The 14763-nt window shown below is 42.6% G+C and overlaps 1 protein-coding gene across 1 annotated transcript; it reads right to left on the reverse strand.

Moving 5' to 3' along the window:
• Nucleotides 1-11839: 11839 nt before the first annotated feature.
• Nucleotides 11840-14371, reverse strand: LOC116982567 (M-phase specific PLK1 interacting protein). The gene has a single exon (XM_033035836.1). The coding sequence runs from the start codon at nt 14175-14177 to the stop codon at nt 13593-13595; it is 585 nt and encodes a 194-aa protein (XP_032891727.1). The 5' UTR covers nt 14178-14371; the 3' UTR covers nt 11840-13592.
• Between the last annotated feature and the right edge of the window lie 392 nt (nt 14372-14763).

Below are 14763 nucleotides of genomic sequence, written 5' to 3' on the forward strand. Positions count from 1 at the left end.
CGCCATTCATTGTGATTATGGCTGATCATCCACAATCAGTAACCCGTGCCTGCCTTCTCCACATATCCCTTGATTCTGCTAGTCCCTAGAACTCTATCTAACTCTTTTAAATTCATCCAGTGAATTATTTTTGGCCTCTACTGCCTACTGTGGCAGAGAATTCCACAAATTCGCAACTCTCTGGGTGAAAAAGTTTCTCATCTCAGCTTTAAATGGCCTGCCCCTTTATCCTTAGACTGTGACCCCTGGTTCTGGACTCCCCCAACATTGGGAATATTTTTCCTGCATCTAGCTTGTCCAGTCCTTTCATAATTTTATATATTTCGAAGATCCCCTCTCGTCCTTCTAAATTCCAGTGAATACAAGCACAGTCTTTCCAACCTTTCCTCATATGACAGTCCCGCCATCCCGGGAATTAACCTCGTGAACCTATGCTGCACTGCCTCAATAGCAAGGATGTCCTTCCTGAAATTAAGAGACCAAAACTGCACACAATACTCCAAATGTGGTTTCACCAGGATATCTGTACAACTCCAGAAGGACCTCTTTATTCCTGTACTCAAATCCTCTCGTTATGAAGGCCAACATAACCTGAAATAATTGCAATAATTGAAATAAATATTATAGACATTGAGGCCACGAACAAGATTCTGAGCTGTATTACTAACAGCCAACATAAGTGACCATTTTTCTCTTGGCTTTCTGCACCCATTTTACACAGATTGGCCAAATATGCTTTCTGTGTTACAGTGCTCTACGATATACTTCCATTGACCAAAGCCAAATAGCAAGGGATGAATATCAGGGAGAATGAAAAACAGGTCTAATTAAAAGTGGTGACATTTTGAAACTGAAGTCATCCACACCAATTGCATCAGTACTTTGAAAAGAACCAAGCTATTTCAACAGGATTTTTTTGTGGGTGGGGGCGGGGCAGAGCAAGAAAATCAATTACGTAATGAACTGTTTGTTCTGCTTTTCATCGCTTTGGCCATATGCACCAGAATGACTTGTTCCTATCAATAAACAATCAAAAGACAAATATTTTACAGATTAAGTCAACATTTCAACTGCATGTCACTGAACAGGGGCAGCAGATATAAACCAGATAACAAAATTAAAAATCTTCCTGCATCATTTTCATGTTATCATTTTCATGTTAACCTACACAGAGCAATATCAGTTTATCAACATTGCCTCAGCTTGATAATGGGCTGTGTGATGCAAGAATCACTGTGTTGCAGTTATGTTTTAAATATGAGCTAGCCCATCCAATTACTTATCACTGCTCCAAATAATATCTTTATTATATACAATAAACTGTCTTCAATTATATAGTCACACAAGCACTCACCTTGAAACTTCGCCATGAAACATCCACGCAGTGAATACTAGTTAGTGAAAACATCACATTAACTCATAAACAATAGGTACATACAAGTTGGAGTTGGTTTCAAGAGGACTCATCGTGCTGGTGAGGCGTGACATTTTGGCCATGTCAGTTTGATGCTTCATTACACAAGAGCAAACCATTTTCAATTAGTTTCAAATAACAGAACTTTTAATTTCTACATGTGCTAGTGAAATTAAAGAGTGTATATTAATGTATCAGAAAATTACAATTACAGATGTTGGTATGAGCAATAACTAACATTAACATTTATAGCATGCTTGAGTAATTGAATGTTGCATCCAATTTTCTGATATGCAACAGAAAAACTACAAGAACCTCCAGTAAAGTGATCAAATCACAGAATATTCATGGAATTTCATGCCAAACCTATGAGCGCCACACCATTTACATGTGATGATAATTTTATTTTATTACTCTTTAGTTCTCAACTTCTGAAAGTGTATTTGGTTTTCAGTTCGGGTGGCATGTAAATATTGAAACTCAAGGCATCACAACAGGGCAGCACGGTGACAGAGTTGCTGCTTTACAGGGCCAGAGACCCGGGTGCGATCCCGACTATGGGTGCTGTCTGTCGGGAGTTTGTACGTTCTTCCCGTAACCGCGTGGGTTTCCTCTGAGATCTTCGGTTTCTTCCCACACTTCAAAGACATACAGGTTTGTAGGTTAATTGACTTGGTATGAATATAAAATTGTCCCTGGAGTGTGTAAGATAGTGTTAGCATGTGTGGATCACTGGTCGGTGCGGACTTGGTGGGCCAAACTGTTTCCGTAGTGTATCTCTAAAAACGATGTAGGAAGAGCTAAGTGGATCAGGGGATCACTTACAGTCCTTGTTCGTAAGGGAATGAACATCAGAAAATGGAGGAGCTCAACGAATACTCCACATACACAATTAATCTGATCTTAAAACTGTACAATGATTAATGAAGCAATATTTTATCTTCCAGGTCGGAAATTTTCAGAAAATGTCAGAAACAGGTAACTAAATGCCACAAAATGATACTTGTTCTCCTTCACCTTTTTGACTTGTGTATGCTCGCCAAGATAAACTAATGGCTTCTCACTAAAGAAGACACAAACAATCTCCTGGAAATACTAGCAGACCAAGGATCTAGTGGGAGGGAGGAACAGAAGGGAGATAAATCCCCTGGGCCTGATGGTCTGCAGCCCAGAGTACTCAAGGAGGTGGCCTTAGAAATCGTGGATGCATTGATGATCATTTTTCAATGTTCTCTCGACACCAATATAACTCCACTTTTTAAGAGGGAGAGAAAACGGGGAATTATAGACCAATTAGCCTTACATCGGTAGTGGGGAAGATGCTGGAGTTGATTATTAAATATGTTATAGTAGCGCATTTGGAAAGCAGTGACGAGATCGGTCAAAGTCAGCATGGATTTATGATGGGGAAATCATGCATGACTAATCTTTTGGAATTTTTTGAGGATGCAACAAGTAGAATGGATAAGGGAGAGTCAGTGGATGTGGTGTATCTGAACTTTCCAAAAGCCTTTGACAAGGTCCCACTCAAGAGATTAGTGTGCAAAATTACAGCACATGGTATTGGGGGTAGGGTATTGACATGGATAGAAATCTAATAAAGATCTGAAAATAATTGCAATTTAATAATCATGCAGTTATCGCACAAACAATGATTGGTGTAACTCATTTATTGGTGTGTAAAAACAAAGCTGCAGCTTGATAAAGGGTTAGTCAGTTGACAGCTGAAATAAAGCAAAAGGATACTTGGGGAAAGATTGAGATGATTCTAGTGTGATGGTAGATGTATATTTTTTTCTGGTAAAGGGGTCAAGGGGAGTAATTGATCAAATTCTCATTTACGCTCAGTTTAAAGTAAATGTCATTTCATAAGAATGAAGGCTTCTTTAAGGAACTAAAGCTACTTTAGTAAACCAAATAATAATGATGGTTGTAGCTTGAGAGGAACAAATCTGGGCAACATGGCAAAACTTGTAATGCATTGCCATTGAACTCATTAATTACATTTATTTGTGCTTGCTGCATTCTAATCATACCCACAAGACGAAAACAAGGACACTAAATTTGATCACTGTCTGGATGCAACCAACCCCAATCATTCAAGTACAAAAGAGATAAATGTCCAATGAACGTAAATGAAAAATATTTGCCACAAGTGGTTCATATCACAATACTCAAGATTGGAGGCAATGTAACACTGCTGAGGGACCAGGCGATGTTGTTCTAAATGCAAAGAACAAATTTCAATGTCCCAGAAAATCCAGCTCTGTATCCATTCAATGGAAAGAACATAAAACAACCTATGGGTGTATAGCACTGCAGTAGGCCATTTGACTTAACAAGTCTATGCCAATAAACATACGCTACACAGGATTCACAACTCTACAATGCTGCTCATGTTGAATTTTTTCAATGCAGCTGTATAGCATTCACATTCTCAACACTCACTTAAAAATCTTAAACTGCAGGCTAATATATTTAATCCTCATAGTTAGTTGGACAGCAGTCAATGATTGGTCTTTGAACTCTTAAGAAAAATCCACCATTTTTATCTTTGCACAGTACGGCAAATTACTCACTGACCCTGAGAGTAGTACTAATTTCAAACATTGGACCCAATGTTATTCAGCCCCATCCCCTCTATATTGTCCCTCAAAATGAACTAGCCAACAGCATCTGATTTCATATTTTCTTATGATAAAGACCATTCTGCTCATCGCGTGTATGCTGGATCACAGCAATTGTTTCCCTGTGATCTCTTTCTCTCTCCCAACCATCTATAGTGGAGGCAATTTGCTAGTCAATTAACCCACCAGACATTACATCTGAGAATGTGGGAGGAAACTACTGCAACCGGGACAAACACACAGACAGCACTGATGGACAAAATCTGCATTGAGTCAACCACCCAACAAACCCCCAACAAACATTACAGTTGGAAGCAATCCTCAACATTGTGATCACCTGGGATCTACTCTGACTTCATAAACCACGTTACTCGTAAGAAAAACTGTTTCAGATTCAATCAACTCACTACATTGGAGATGTACGTATAAGTAAGCAATATTTCAACTTTCGCAAAATGGTATGCCAATTAAAGGCAGTAAAAATATTTCTCAAGAAATGTAAAAAACAGCCGATGCTGGAATTTGGAAAGAGAAACAAATGCCATTCAGCAGATCAGGCAGCATCTATGGAAAGAGAAAGTTAATATTGTAAATCAAGGATTAGCAGAACTGATCAAATATTCCAATGAAACATTAGATGTATAGGGGGGTTGCACGTAAGGTTACTGGGACATAAGGCTTGACGCACGGAGCCACTCAATCCATCTGGAAGATATCCGTAACTTCCGGTATATGTTATTAATGCAAGAAACGCATACTTTCCTACCTGTTAAAAACCGCCAAAATGTTGAATTTTTGCGCTGTAAAAAATTGTGGAAGTCAGGGTAAGCATGAGAGACATGTACCCAACTTCAGAATTTCAAAAGTGAAGCGAAATGAAGGTAAAGAGAAGCGAGAACTGAAGGGACAACAACAGCTAAAGTGCTTGGCGAACATTGGCCGTGCAGATACCGGAATTGAAAATATTGGGAATTATCGCGTTTGCTCACTGCATTTCATCAACAGTAAGGCATTATATGTGTTCAAGAAGGAACTGCAGATGCTGGAAGTTCGAAGGTACACAAAAATGCTGGAGAAACTCAGCGGGTGCAGCAGCATCTATGGAGCGAAGGAAATAGGCGACGTTTCGGGCCGAAACCCTTCTTCAGACTGATGGGGGGTGGGGGGGGGAGAAGGAAGGAAAAAGGGAGGAGGAGGAGCCCGAGGGCGGGGGGGATGGGACGAGACAGCTCGAGGGTTAAGGAAGGGGAGGAGACAGCAAGGGCTAGCAAAACTGGGAGAATTCAACGTTCATGCCATCCGGACGTAGGCAACCCAGGCGGAATATGAGGTGCTGTTCCTCCAATTTCCGGTGTTGCTCACTCTGGCAATGGAGGAGACCTAGGACAGAGAGGTCGGATTGGGAATGGGAGGGGGAGTTGAAGTGCTGAGCCACCGGGAGTTCAGGTAGGTTATTGCAGACTGAGCGGAGGTGTTCGGTGAAACGATCGCCCAACCTCCGCTTAGTCTCCCCGATGTAAATCAGCTGACATCTAGAGCAGCGGATGCAGTAGATGAGGTTGGAGGATATACAGGTGAACCTTTGTCGCACCTGGAACGACTGCATGAGTCCTTGAATGGAGTCGAGGGGGGAGGTGAAGGGACAGGTGTTGCATTTCTTGCGGTTGCAACGGAAAGTGCCCGGGGAGGGGGTGGTACGGGAGGGAAGGGAAGAATTGACAAGGGAGATGCGGAAGGCAGACATAGGGGGAGATGGGAAGATGTGACGAGTGGTGGGGTCACGTTGGAGGTGGCGGAGGATTATTTGTTGTATTTGCCGGCTGGTGGGGTGAAAGGTGAGGACTAGGGGGACTCTGCCCTTGTTGCGGGTGTGAGGATGGGGAGAGAGCAGTGTTGCGGGGTATGGATGAGACCCTGGTGCGAGCCTCATCTATGGTGGCGGAGGGGAATCCACGTTCTCTGAAGAACGAGGACATTTCCGATGCCCTGGTGTGGAACGTCTTATCCTGGGAGCAGATGCGGCGTAGGCGGAGGAATTGGGAGTAGGGGATGGAGTCTTTACAGGGGGCAGGGTGGGAAGACGCGTAGCCCAGATAGCCATGTGAGTCAGTTGGTTTGTAGTGTATGTCGGTCAGAAGTCTGTCCCCTGCGATGGAGATGGTGAGGTCAAGGAATGGGAGGGAAGTGTCGGAAATGGTCCAGGTGTATTGGAGTACCGGATGGAAGTTGGTGGTGAAGTGGATGAAGTCAGTCAGTTGTGTGTGGGTGCAGGAGGTGGCCCCAAAGCAGTCGTCAATGTAACGGAGGTAGAGGTCGGGGATGGGACCCTGGTACGTATTGAACAAGGATTGTTCAATGTACCCGACAAAGAGGCAGGCATAGCTGGGGCCCATGCGTGTGCCCATAGCTACGCCTTGCGTTTGGAGGAAATGGGAGGAGTCAAAAGTAAAGTTGTTGAGGGTGAGGACCAACTCCGCTAGGCGGAGGAGAGTGTCAGTGGCTGGGTATAGGTTGCTCCTCTGGTCGAGGAAGAACCGGAGGCTTTGAGGCCATCCTGGTGGGGGATGGAGGTGTAGAGTGACTGGACATCCATGGTGAAGATGAGGGGGTGAGGGCCTAGAGAGTGGAATGCGCGGAGGTGGCGGAGAGTGTCAGGTGTCTAGAACATAGGTGGGAAGGGATTTGACCAAGGGGGATAGGATGGAGTCAAGGTATGTGGAGATGAGTTCGGTGGGGCACGAACAAGCAGAGACAATGGGTCTGCCGGGAGAGCCGGGTTTGTGGATTTTGGGGAGAAGGTAAAAACGGGCCGTGCGGGGCTGGGGAACGATGAGGTTGGAAGCTTGGTCGGGCAGGGCGTGGGAATTGATGAAGTCGGTGATGGTGCTAGATATGGTGGCCTGGTGCTCGTCAGTGGGGTCATGGTCCAAGGGTAAGTAGGAGGAGGTGTCCGAGAGTTGGCGCGTGGCCTCAGCTTTGTAGAGATCGACGCGCCAGACTACCACGGCACCTCCCTTGTCGGCTGGTTTGATGACCCAATCTGGGTTTTTGCGGCGTGATTCAATGGCAGTGCGTTCAGGGGGGGGGAGAGATTAGAGTGAGACAGGGGAGTGGAGAAGTTGAGGCGGTTGACGTCACGGCGGCAGTTCTGGATAAAGAGTTCCAGAGCCGGGACTTTACGAGAGGGGTTCCACGAGGAGGGGATGCGTTGGAGACGGGAAAAAGGGTCATCATTGGGGGGCGAGGACTCCTTCCCATGGAAGTGCGCTGTGAGGCGGAGGCGACGGTAGAAGCGCTCCAAGTCATGGTGGGCGCGGAACTCATTGAGATGGAGACGGAGGGGGACAAAGGTAAGACCTCTGCTGAGGACAGACCGTTCGGTGTGGGAGAGGGGGAGGTCGGGGGGGATGGTGAACACCCGGCAGGGATGGGAGTTGGGGCCAGAGGAAGGCAGGTGGGTGGACTGGGGACAGGGCGATGTGTAGGGGGTTCTTGATGTGTTCTTGATTCCTTTGGTATCTAAAAAGTCTCAGAAGTGATAAATCTGGCTGTAAATTTAGTTTCACAGGCATTTTCTTTTTGTATATAAAAACCGACTTGAGAACCATGGGTGATTTAAAAATTTTACAGCCAGATTTATCAATTCTGAAATTTTTTAGATGCCAAAGGAATCAAGAAAAAACACAAATCATGCCTTACTGTTGATGAAATGCAGTGAGCAAACGGTCAATGTTCGTCAAGCACTTTGGCTGTTGTCCCTTCAGTTCTCGCTTCTATCTACCGTAATTTCTCCTCACTTTTGGAATTCTGAAGTAGGCTAAATGTCTCTCACACTTATCCCGATTCCCATAAATATTTACAGCGCAAAAATTGACAATTTTGGCGGGTTTTAACGGGCCCGCTACATTGGAAACTATGGTAAGTGCTTACCTGCAGTTCATCGCGTGTACTCCATTTGGCGTAGCGTAGCAACAGTACGGGTCATGGGTCATGACCCGACTGCCGTGAAACCTCCCTAAACTTATTCCAATGAAACTTATTAGATGCCGGATATGCGTGCTATCCCATAAGTCGAAAGAGCCTGGGGACCTGCAGGTAATGTGCGTGGACACGTGTCACTGCGGGACGAGGGAGAAGAGAATCCGGGAGAACATGAGGGACATAATGTTTAGTGGACATCTTAATGGGTTGTATGGAAAAGTACGAAGAAGCCTCATGGAACATAAATGTGGGATGGTTCAGTAGGGCTGAATTACTTTGTTTTGTGATACAGACACAAATTTGTATGTCAAAGTGCTGGTTAAAAAGTTTGTCTATAATGCATTTCAGGGACATTTAATGATGAACATAGTTCCGCTGTTTAGTATTAGTTTACTGGAGGATTTATTCACTCAGAATTAAAGCTAGATTTCATTGCAAGGTGTTGCTCCTTCATACTAGCAGAATGAAGGAAATGGTTACAATTCACTCTACTGCAAATTCTGATAGCATTAAACATGTCCACCAAACCACCATGCAGGCTACGATCCTTTGATGTAACTTTATTCCATGCATGTGGATTACAAGGAAGTTCCCATGCATGAACAAATTTGTTTTCATGGTTACCCCGTATGTTTTATGGATATTTTGTGTATAAACGATCAGATGTATGTGCAACGGCAGGTCAAATTCATGACCCTGGATAACACATCAGGAATAAATACAGACATACCGTATGAAAGAGGTCTTCAGTTACATTCAATTATCTGTGGTGTCTGTAACACTGACATTTAACAACTTCAGTCATTAAGAATACATTGATAAAAGCAAGGGAAAATCTACTTCAAATTGGTCTAAACAAAAGCATGGGCTAGCAAATTCAAGTAATTTCTCACTGAAGCAATGTGTTTAAAACAATTCAGTGAGCAAGAAGTTAAAATAACATAGTTTAAACCTGTACGTGCTCACTATAGCCAATATTGGTTTAAAAAACCAGGTGAGGTTTCAAAACCTGGAAACAAGCTACAATGTAACCTCCAACATGAAAGGAAAACGAATTTACGGTGTTCCAGGTCTGACTGAGCGAGGTATATACTCTGAATGCTACATTACACCAGGAGAACATTAGTCACAAGAAAGCAAAATTAATATCAACTAGGAAGTTCTTCATAATGGAATGAATACTTGACCCAGACAGCATAAGGTGGAGCGATCATTGACATTCTGTAAAAGCAGTTTATACTTGCGACAGGAGTGATAAGTCTGAACAAATGAAATTATTTTCTATTTCAATGCAACCTACCTTTGTTGGTGAAATACGAACAGCCAGATTGCTGCTACATAGGGATATGACACACTTTTGCATATAATATTCAAATGTCCTACCAAGTGATTAATTTCAAATGTTAAGATTCTTGTTATTTTTATATTTTATTTTTACAAAGCCATAAAACGGCTTTGTAAAAAATCTTTTGTATAAATAGTAATTAAATTTAAAGAAATTATCACCTGAAGATAGAGGAATGATTTTAATTATCTATTTTTAAATTTGTTTGATGTTCTCGCTGATGATCAGTGCTCTGTTCAAATAATTTGTGCTGGGATTAAATACACAGATAGAAAATTGAACCACTATCTGTTCAAGGGAGAAAAAAATGCAGGAGAAACTCAGCAGGTGAAGGAAATAGGCAAAGTTTCGGGTCAAAACCCTTCTTCAGATTTCGATCTGAAACTTTGCCTATTTCCTTCGCTCCATAGATGCTGCCTCACCTGCTGAGTTTCTCCAGCATTTTTGACTACCTTCGATTTTCCAGCATCTGCAGTTCCTTCTTAAACACTATCTGTTCAATATTCTTTTTGTATCTCCCTTTAATCACTCAACAAGCAACATTTTCGTGAAAATAGTACAAAATTCAAAATATGTCCAACTCAAGTGTACACATGCCCAAGATATTTTCAAAAATTAAGCCTTGTCACTCACTACAAATATCAACACAAATTAAGTAGAAGTATAAACTGCAAAAATGAAATTTTCAATTGGGAAGGAAAGTCATTTAAAAAAACATGTATTATGAAGCTGTTATATATAAATAATTCCCAAACACTGGAGATGGAAGTTAGCATCGTAAAAATGCTCAGATCCAAAACCAGCTACCCCGTCCTTGTTTTCGACCATCAGGCGTTCAATTAAAAAGAGGGTTTGGGTATTGGGTTTCAAAAGGTGCGTCCAATCCCAATTAACAACTCATTGATATGTAAGAAGGAAGTGCAGACGCTCGTTTAAACCGAAAATACACAAAAAGCTGGAGTAACTCAGCAGGACAGGCAGCATATCTGGAGAGGAATGGGTGACGCTTTGGGTCGAGACCCTTCTTCAATCACCAATTCCTTCTCTCCAGAGATGCTGCCTGTCCTGCTGAGTTACTCCAGCTTTTTGTGTCCAAAAACACATTGATGGTGTATTATGATTATGTGCGCAAAGGAATGAATTTAAACAATAACTACAGGTTCTCCCTGGGAGATGACAAGGCTCTGTTTCAAAGAAGTTTGCAACCCAATCAATTTGCAAATTGGAAATGTAACCGCTTGGCAATATTTTTAAAAACATAGGCCAACCAAAGGCAATGTGCAGTTTAACTCAACCCAATTTCTCTATGAAATGCAATTTACTGACTCAGTCTCTAGTCTGCAAAGAGCACACAATCTCTGATGTTCCTTACAATTTGATGCAACATTCAAGTCACTACCACAATTTTCAATGCATGTCATTAAACACAAACCCACCTACTTCTCCAAACCGAAAAAGGAATATTTTAAACGTCAACTAACCCCCAATCGAATAATTTTCTGAGTTTTCTGCCTTGTTTTGCCACCTGATAGAAAGAATGTGAACAGATTGGGTGACAAAATCAACCAATGTACTGTCATAACCACTGAAAATGACAGAGCAATCTCTATTTGCATAGTATTTTCTACTTGTATATCAAATTATCACCGTACAAACCTGTAAGCACTTGCAGCTGTGGCAGTTTCCTAACTCCATTATGTTCTTATTCCTTTACCTGAATGGAGTAATTAGAACTCCATTATGTTCTAATGTTTTTGCCGCACATATACGACGAAAGATGTTCAGTCATTTTGAATTTACTGCCGACTAACATTCATTAAAAAAAATGCAAGCAGCTATTCAAAATATCACAAAATTATTTATAGATCAACAATATGCCACAAGTGCAATACAAAAAGTTTCTCTTCTGATTGATGATTCAGACAGAAGCATTCAACAGATTATGCCTCAACTCAAAGTACAGTCAAATTTAGACAATGCTGTCTAAAGCTTACTGGCAACAATTTGACTGTACTTTGCAGTCACTTTGATTGCAAAAAGTACAGTCAAACTGCTAGCATTATGCATTAGATTCTATTAGAGTTTAACTATTTCTTGTGTTATAGACCAGAACTTTGGATTTGTTGTTTATTATGTTACTTGTAGGATAAATTGATGGACCGTATACATCCCAGTCTTCTTGCTCCCTGTAGTTTACCTGACTCTTCCACCTGAGACAATGGAAAAGAACTGGGAAAGTATGACAGGAAATGTAAACCTCCATAGGGCGCTTTATACAGGCTAAAGTAATAATTACAATTATTTTTGTTCCAAAGCACAGATTAATCACAGTTTAAAACTACCAAATAGCAAGAACATGCAGAGATCATCATATCCCGCTGATGTTAAGGTTGTACGTTTTTGGAATTTCTTCGTACTCTTCCAAATGCAGTTGGAACATGACTAGTGTGTGATAAGACAGGAAACATGCAATGTACATAGGTTTCTTTAATATTACTAAAGGATTTCTGCAATTAAAATATGATGTGCTGTTTGACAAGAATAAGAACAAACTAGAAAGCACTAAGGTACAGTAATTTGTTGTTGTAATACTAAAATCTAAGCAATAAAGAAAATTGTCAGTTAAAAGACAAATATTGTGGCCCTGACATGGTTGGTATACGAATATATAAATTAAATATACATTCCTTTCTACTTTAAGCCCTCCTCCTCCTCCAAAACATTAGTTTTAGACAGTGTACATCAGCCAAGGTTTGACAAGACAGAAAAGTTGCCCATTTCAATGTTTAGATACAATAAATAAAATGTATTGTATCCACCATATTAATTTCCATCAAACATGTTTAACCGTAAAAGTATTTCACAAGCCCAATAAAATGTCTAATGGATTTGCAATGTCTGTTGTTTTCCCAAAGTTAAATAAGTGTTTGCTTAGGGTGGTACAGTTCCCTAGTTTGACTGTTGTTCTTCATGCAGACCAAACTCATCTGGAAGCTGGGTCAATAGTTGAAATGGGGAAAGGGGAGAAAGGGTGAAGTTACTGTTGTCACAACCACCATACAAAGACTTCCATCAAGTACATGCCAGATGTACACATCACTGAGATTCACTTGATGTATTTGCCAAATATTCCAGCAAACTTCATCATCTAAACATATTCAACAATAGCTGGGTAGTGCTAGACTTCCAATACCAACAGAATGATAGTACAGGTATATCAAAAGGAAGATAAATACCTCTAAAATCTTCCTGCCCACCAACTGTTTACAAACAGAATCAGAGTGTGCCCACCTGTCCATAATCAATGGTCGAAGGTTCCCAAAGAGCATTGTTCCTACAGCGCTGGGCTTAAAAATAAAATCAAGCAAAATTTATGGTAACAAGTCATAATTAAAGCTATTTGTTACCAAGAAGCACTTTTCCTTACTCTGTAATAAAATTCTTCCCCACCTTCACTTTGAGTTCCAAATACAAGCCAGGATGTTATTTTATTTCCAGGGTGTTTTCAAAATGAAAGATTAACTCAAGTTCTTATCTATAATTTCCAGAAAAAAATTATAAAACAAAAAACTGAAACAAGATGTACACCAACACACCACACCTTTACTGCACACATGCCCCAGATACACCGTCTCACTGTGAAATCATACACAAAACATTTTTCTTTCTTCAGTTTTTACATACACAAAATTAGAAATATGGATTTACAAAAAAATACATTGAAGCTTTTACCTTGAATCTAAAAAAGTTGACAAAAAAGTTTAAAAAATGACCATTTTCAGTGGCTTACAGTAAAAAAATTAGATGACACGCTTTCTAACCTGCCTCGTTAATGCATAGAAGTGGAGGAAACCTGCAAAACAATTAGTCATTGTCCACTGGCTGGTGATTTTAAAGAGTTATTTGGAGCAGGCACTTTCCTAAACTGCAACGGTTGCACTCTACCAGATAACATCCAAAGAGCTCCCACGTGTTGCAAAGAAAAAACAAACTCGGTGTGGTTAAAAAAATAGGTCTCGTTTAAAAAGTCGATCTGGAAAAAAATGTAATCAATTCTTGTTTAAAAAATAGGCTTAGTCTCTGGAAAGCAGTGAGAATGGGCACCACAGTTAAGTTCTTGACAGCACTGCGGAGGTCAATTTGGCTACCTTACCCAGAGGTGGGAGAAAAGGTTGCTCTTTGCCCGGGAGGGAGAGTGAGGGTCTGGTGTTGCTTGCAGAAGCTGTTAGCTGAAGTACCTGCCCCTTTTGACGGCGCTGGCTGCCTGCGGCTTGCTGTACTGCAGGTCGATGTCAGAGGCGGAGACGGGCTGCAGGTCAGCCCACGGGTCCTGCAGCATGGAAGCTTTGTAGTACAGCTCCACGGGCGCCGGCGATTTCCTCTCCAGGATGTAGCCGCTCCCGCCGAAAGGTGTCGACGCCCTGGGCGAGCCCGGGTAACGTCGGTAATGGCCCGAACCGGGGGAAGGCTGCTGAGACGATGCTTGACCCGGGGAGTGAGGGTGATATGGCGGCGAGGAGTAGTGGCTTCTGTGCCGGGGTGTGAAGCTTTGCGGCTGCTGGTGGCCGGGTGACGGGCTTTTGTAGCGGTGCTGTTGGTGGAAGGGCGACAGGCCTTGCTGTTGCTGAGGGGACTTGGCGAAGGGCCGCTGCCGGATTCCGTAAGGCGGGGTGCCGGCATTAGTCGGGAGCCCCCAGGGATATGTCCCTCCGCCGCCTGCGGCCTGCACCGCGCCGGGGAACGAGCCCGGGACCATACCCGGGCCTACAGGCGGCGGGCTGCGGAAGCCCTGCCTCATCGGGCGGAACATATCTCCCCCACCCCCTCCTCCAACCCCCGCCTTCCTTCCTCCTTCCTTCACTCACTCACAACACCGGCTCGCCTCCCGCTGTATCGGTAGATCTGAGGCTTACACAGGGCCGCGTCGAAGATTCCCGACGCCTGTGAAGCCGTCGTCGTCCTCCTCCCCGTTCTTCCGGCCGTTCTCCGCTCGTCATTTCCGCTCGTCTCGATGGATGGCGACCGCCCGCTGACGTCGCGCGTTCCCGCGTCCGACCAGCGCGTCCCGTTGCCATGGCGACCGCTGACTGGTTGCCATGCCCTTGTTCTGAGCTGTTGAAGGTGTTGTGTGTGTTCAACGTTCAAAGAAAGCAAAGCCAATATTTATTTTTATGTGATCAAGCAAATGTGTTTCTGGGCAGGCAAGTAACGGAACTTTTTAACTGTGGGGCCAACTTTATTTTTGTATCAACATTTTCCATAGTGAAAGTGAGGAGGTTAGGGATTTATTCAGTCATTTCAGTTGCCTCTCCTGCAGATCTGTCCAATTGACCCATCAAATCAAACTTTGCCCGGTCCTAGCTCAAAATCTATCCTTTTTTCCCCCTCGCAGTTTA

The sequence above is a fragment of the Amblyraja radiata genome, chromosome 17 (assembly GCF_010909765.2).
Source record: "Amblyraja radiata isolate CabotCenter1 chromosome 17, sAmbRad1.1.pri, whole genome shotgun sequence".
NCBI classification, from domain to species: Eukaryota; Metazoa; Chordata; class Chondrichthyes; order Rajiformes; family Rajidae; genus Amblyraja; species Amblyraja radiata.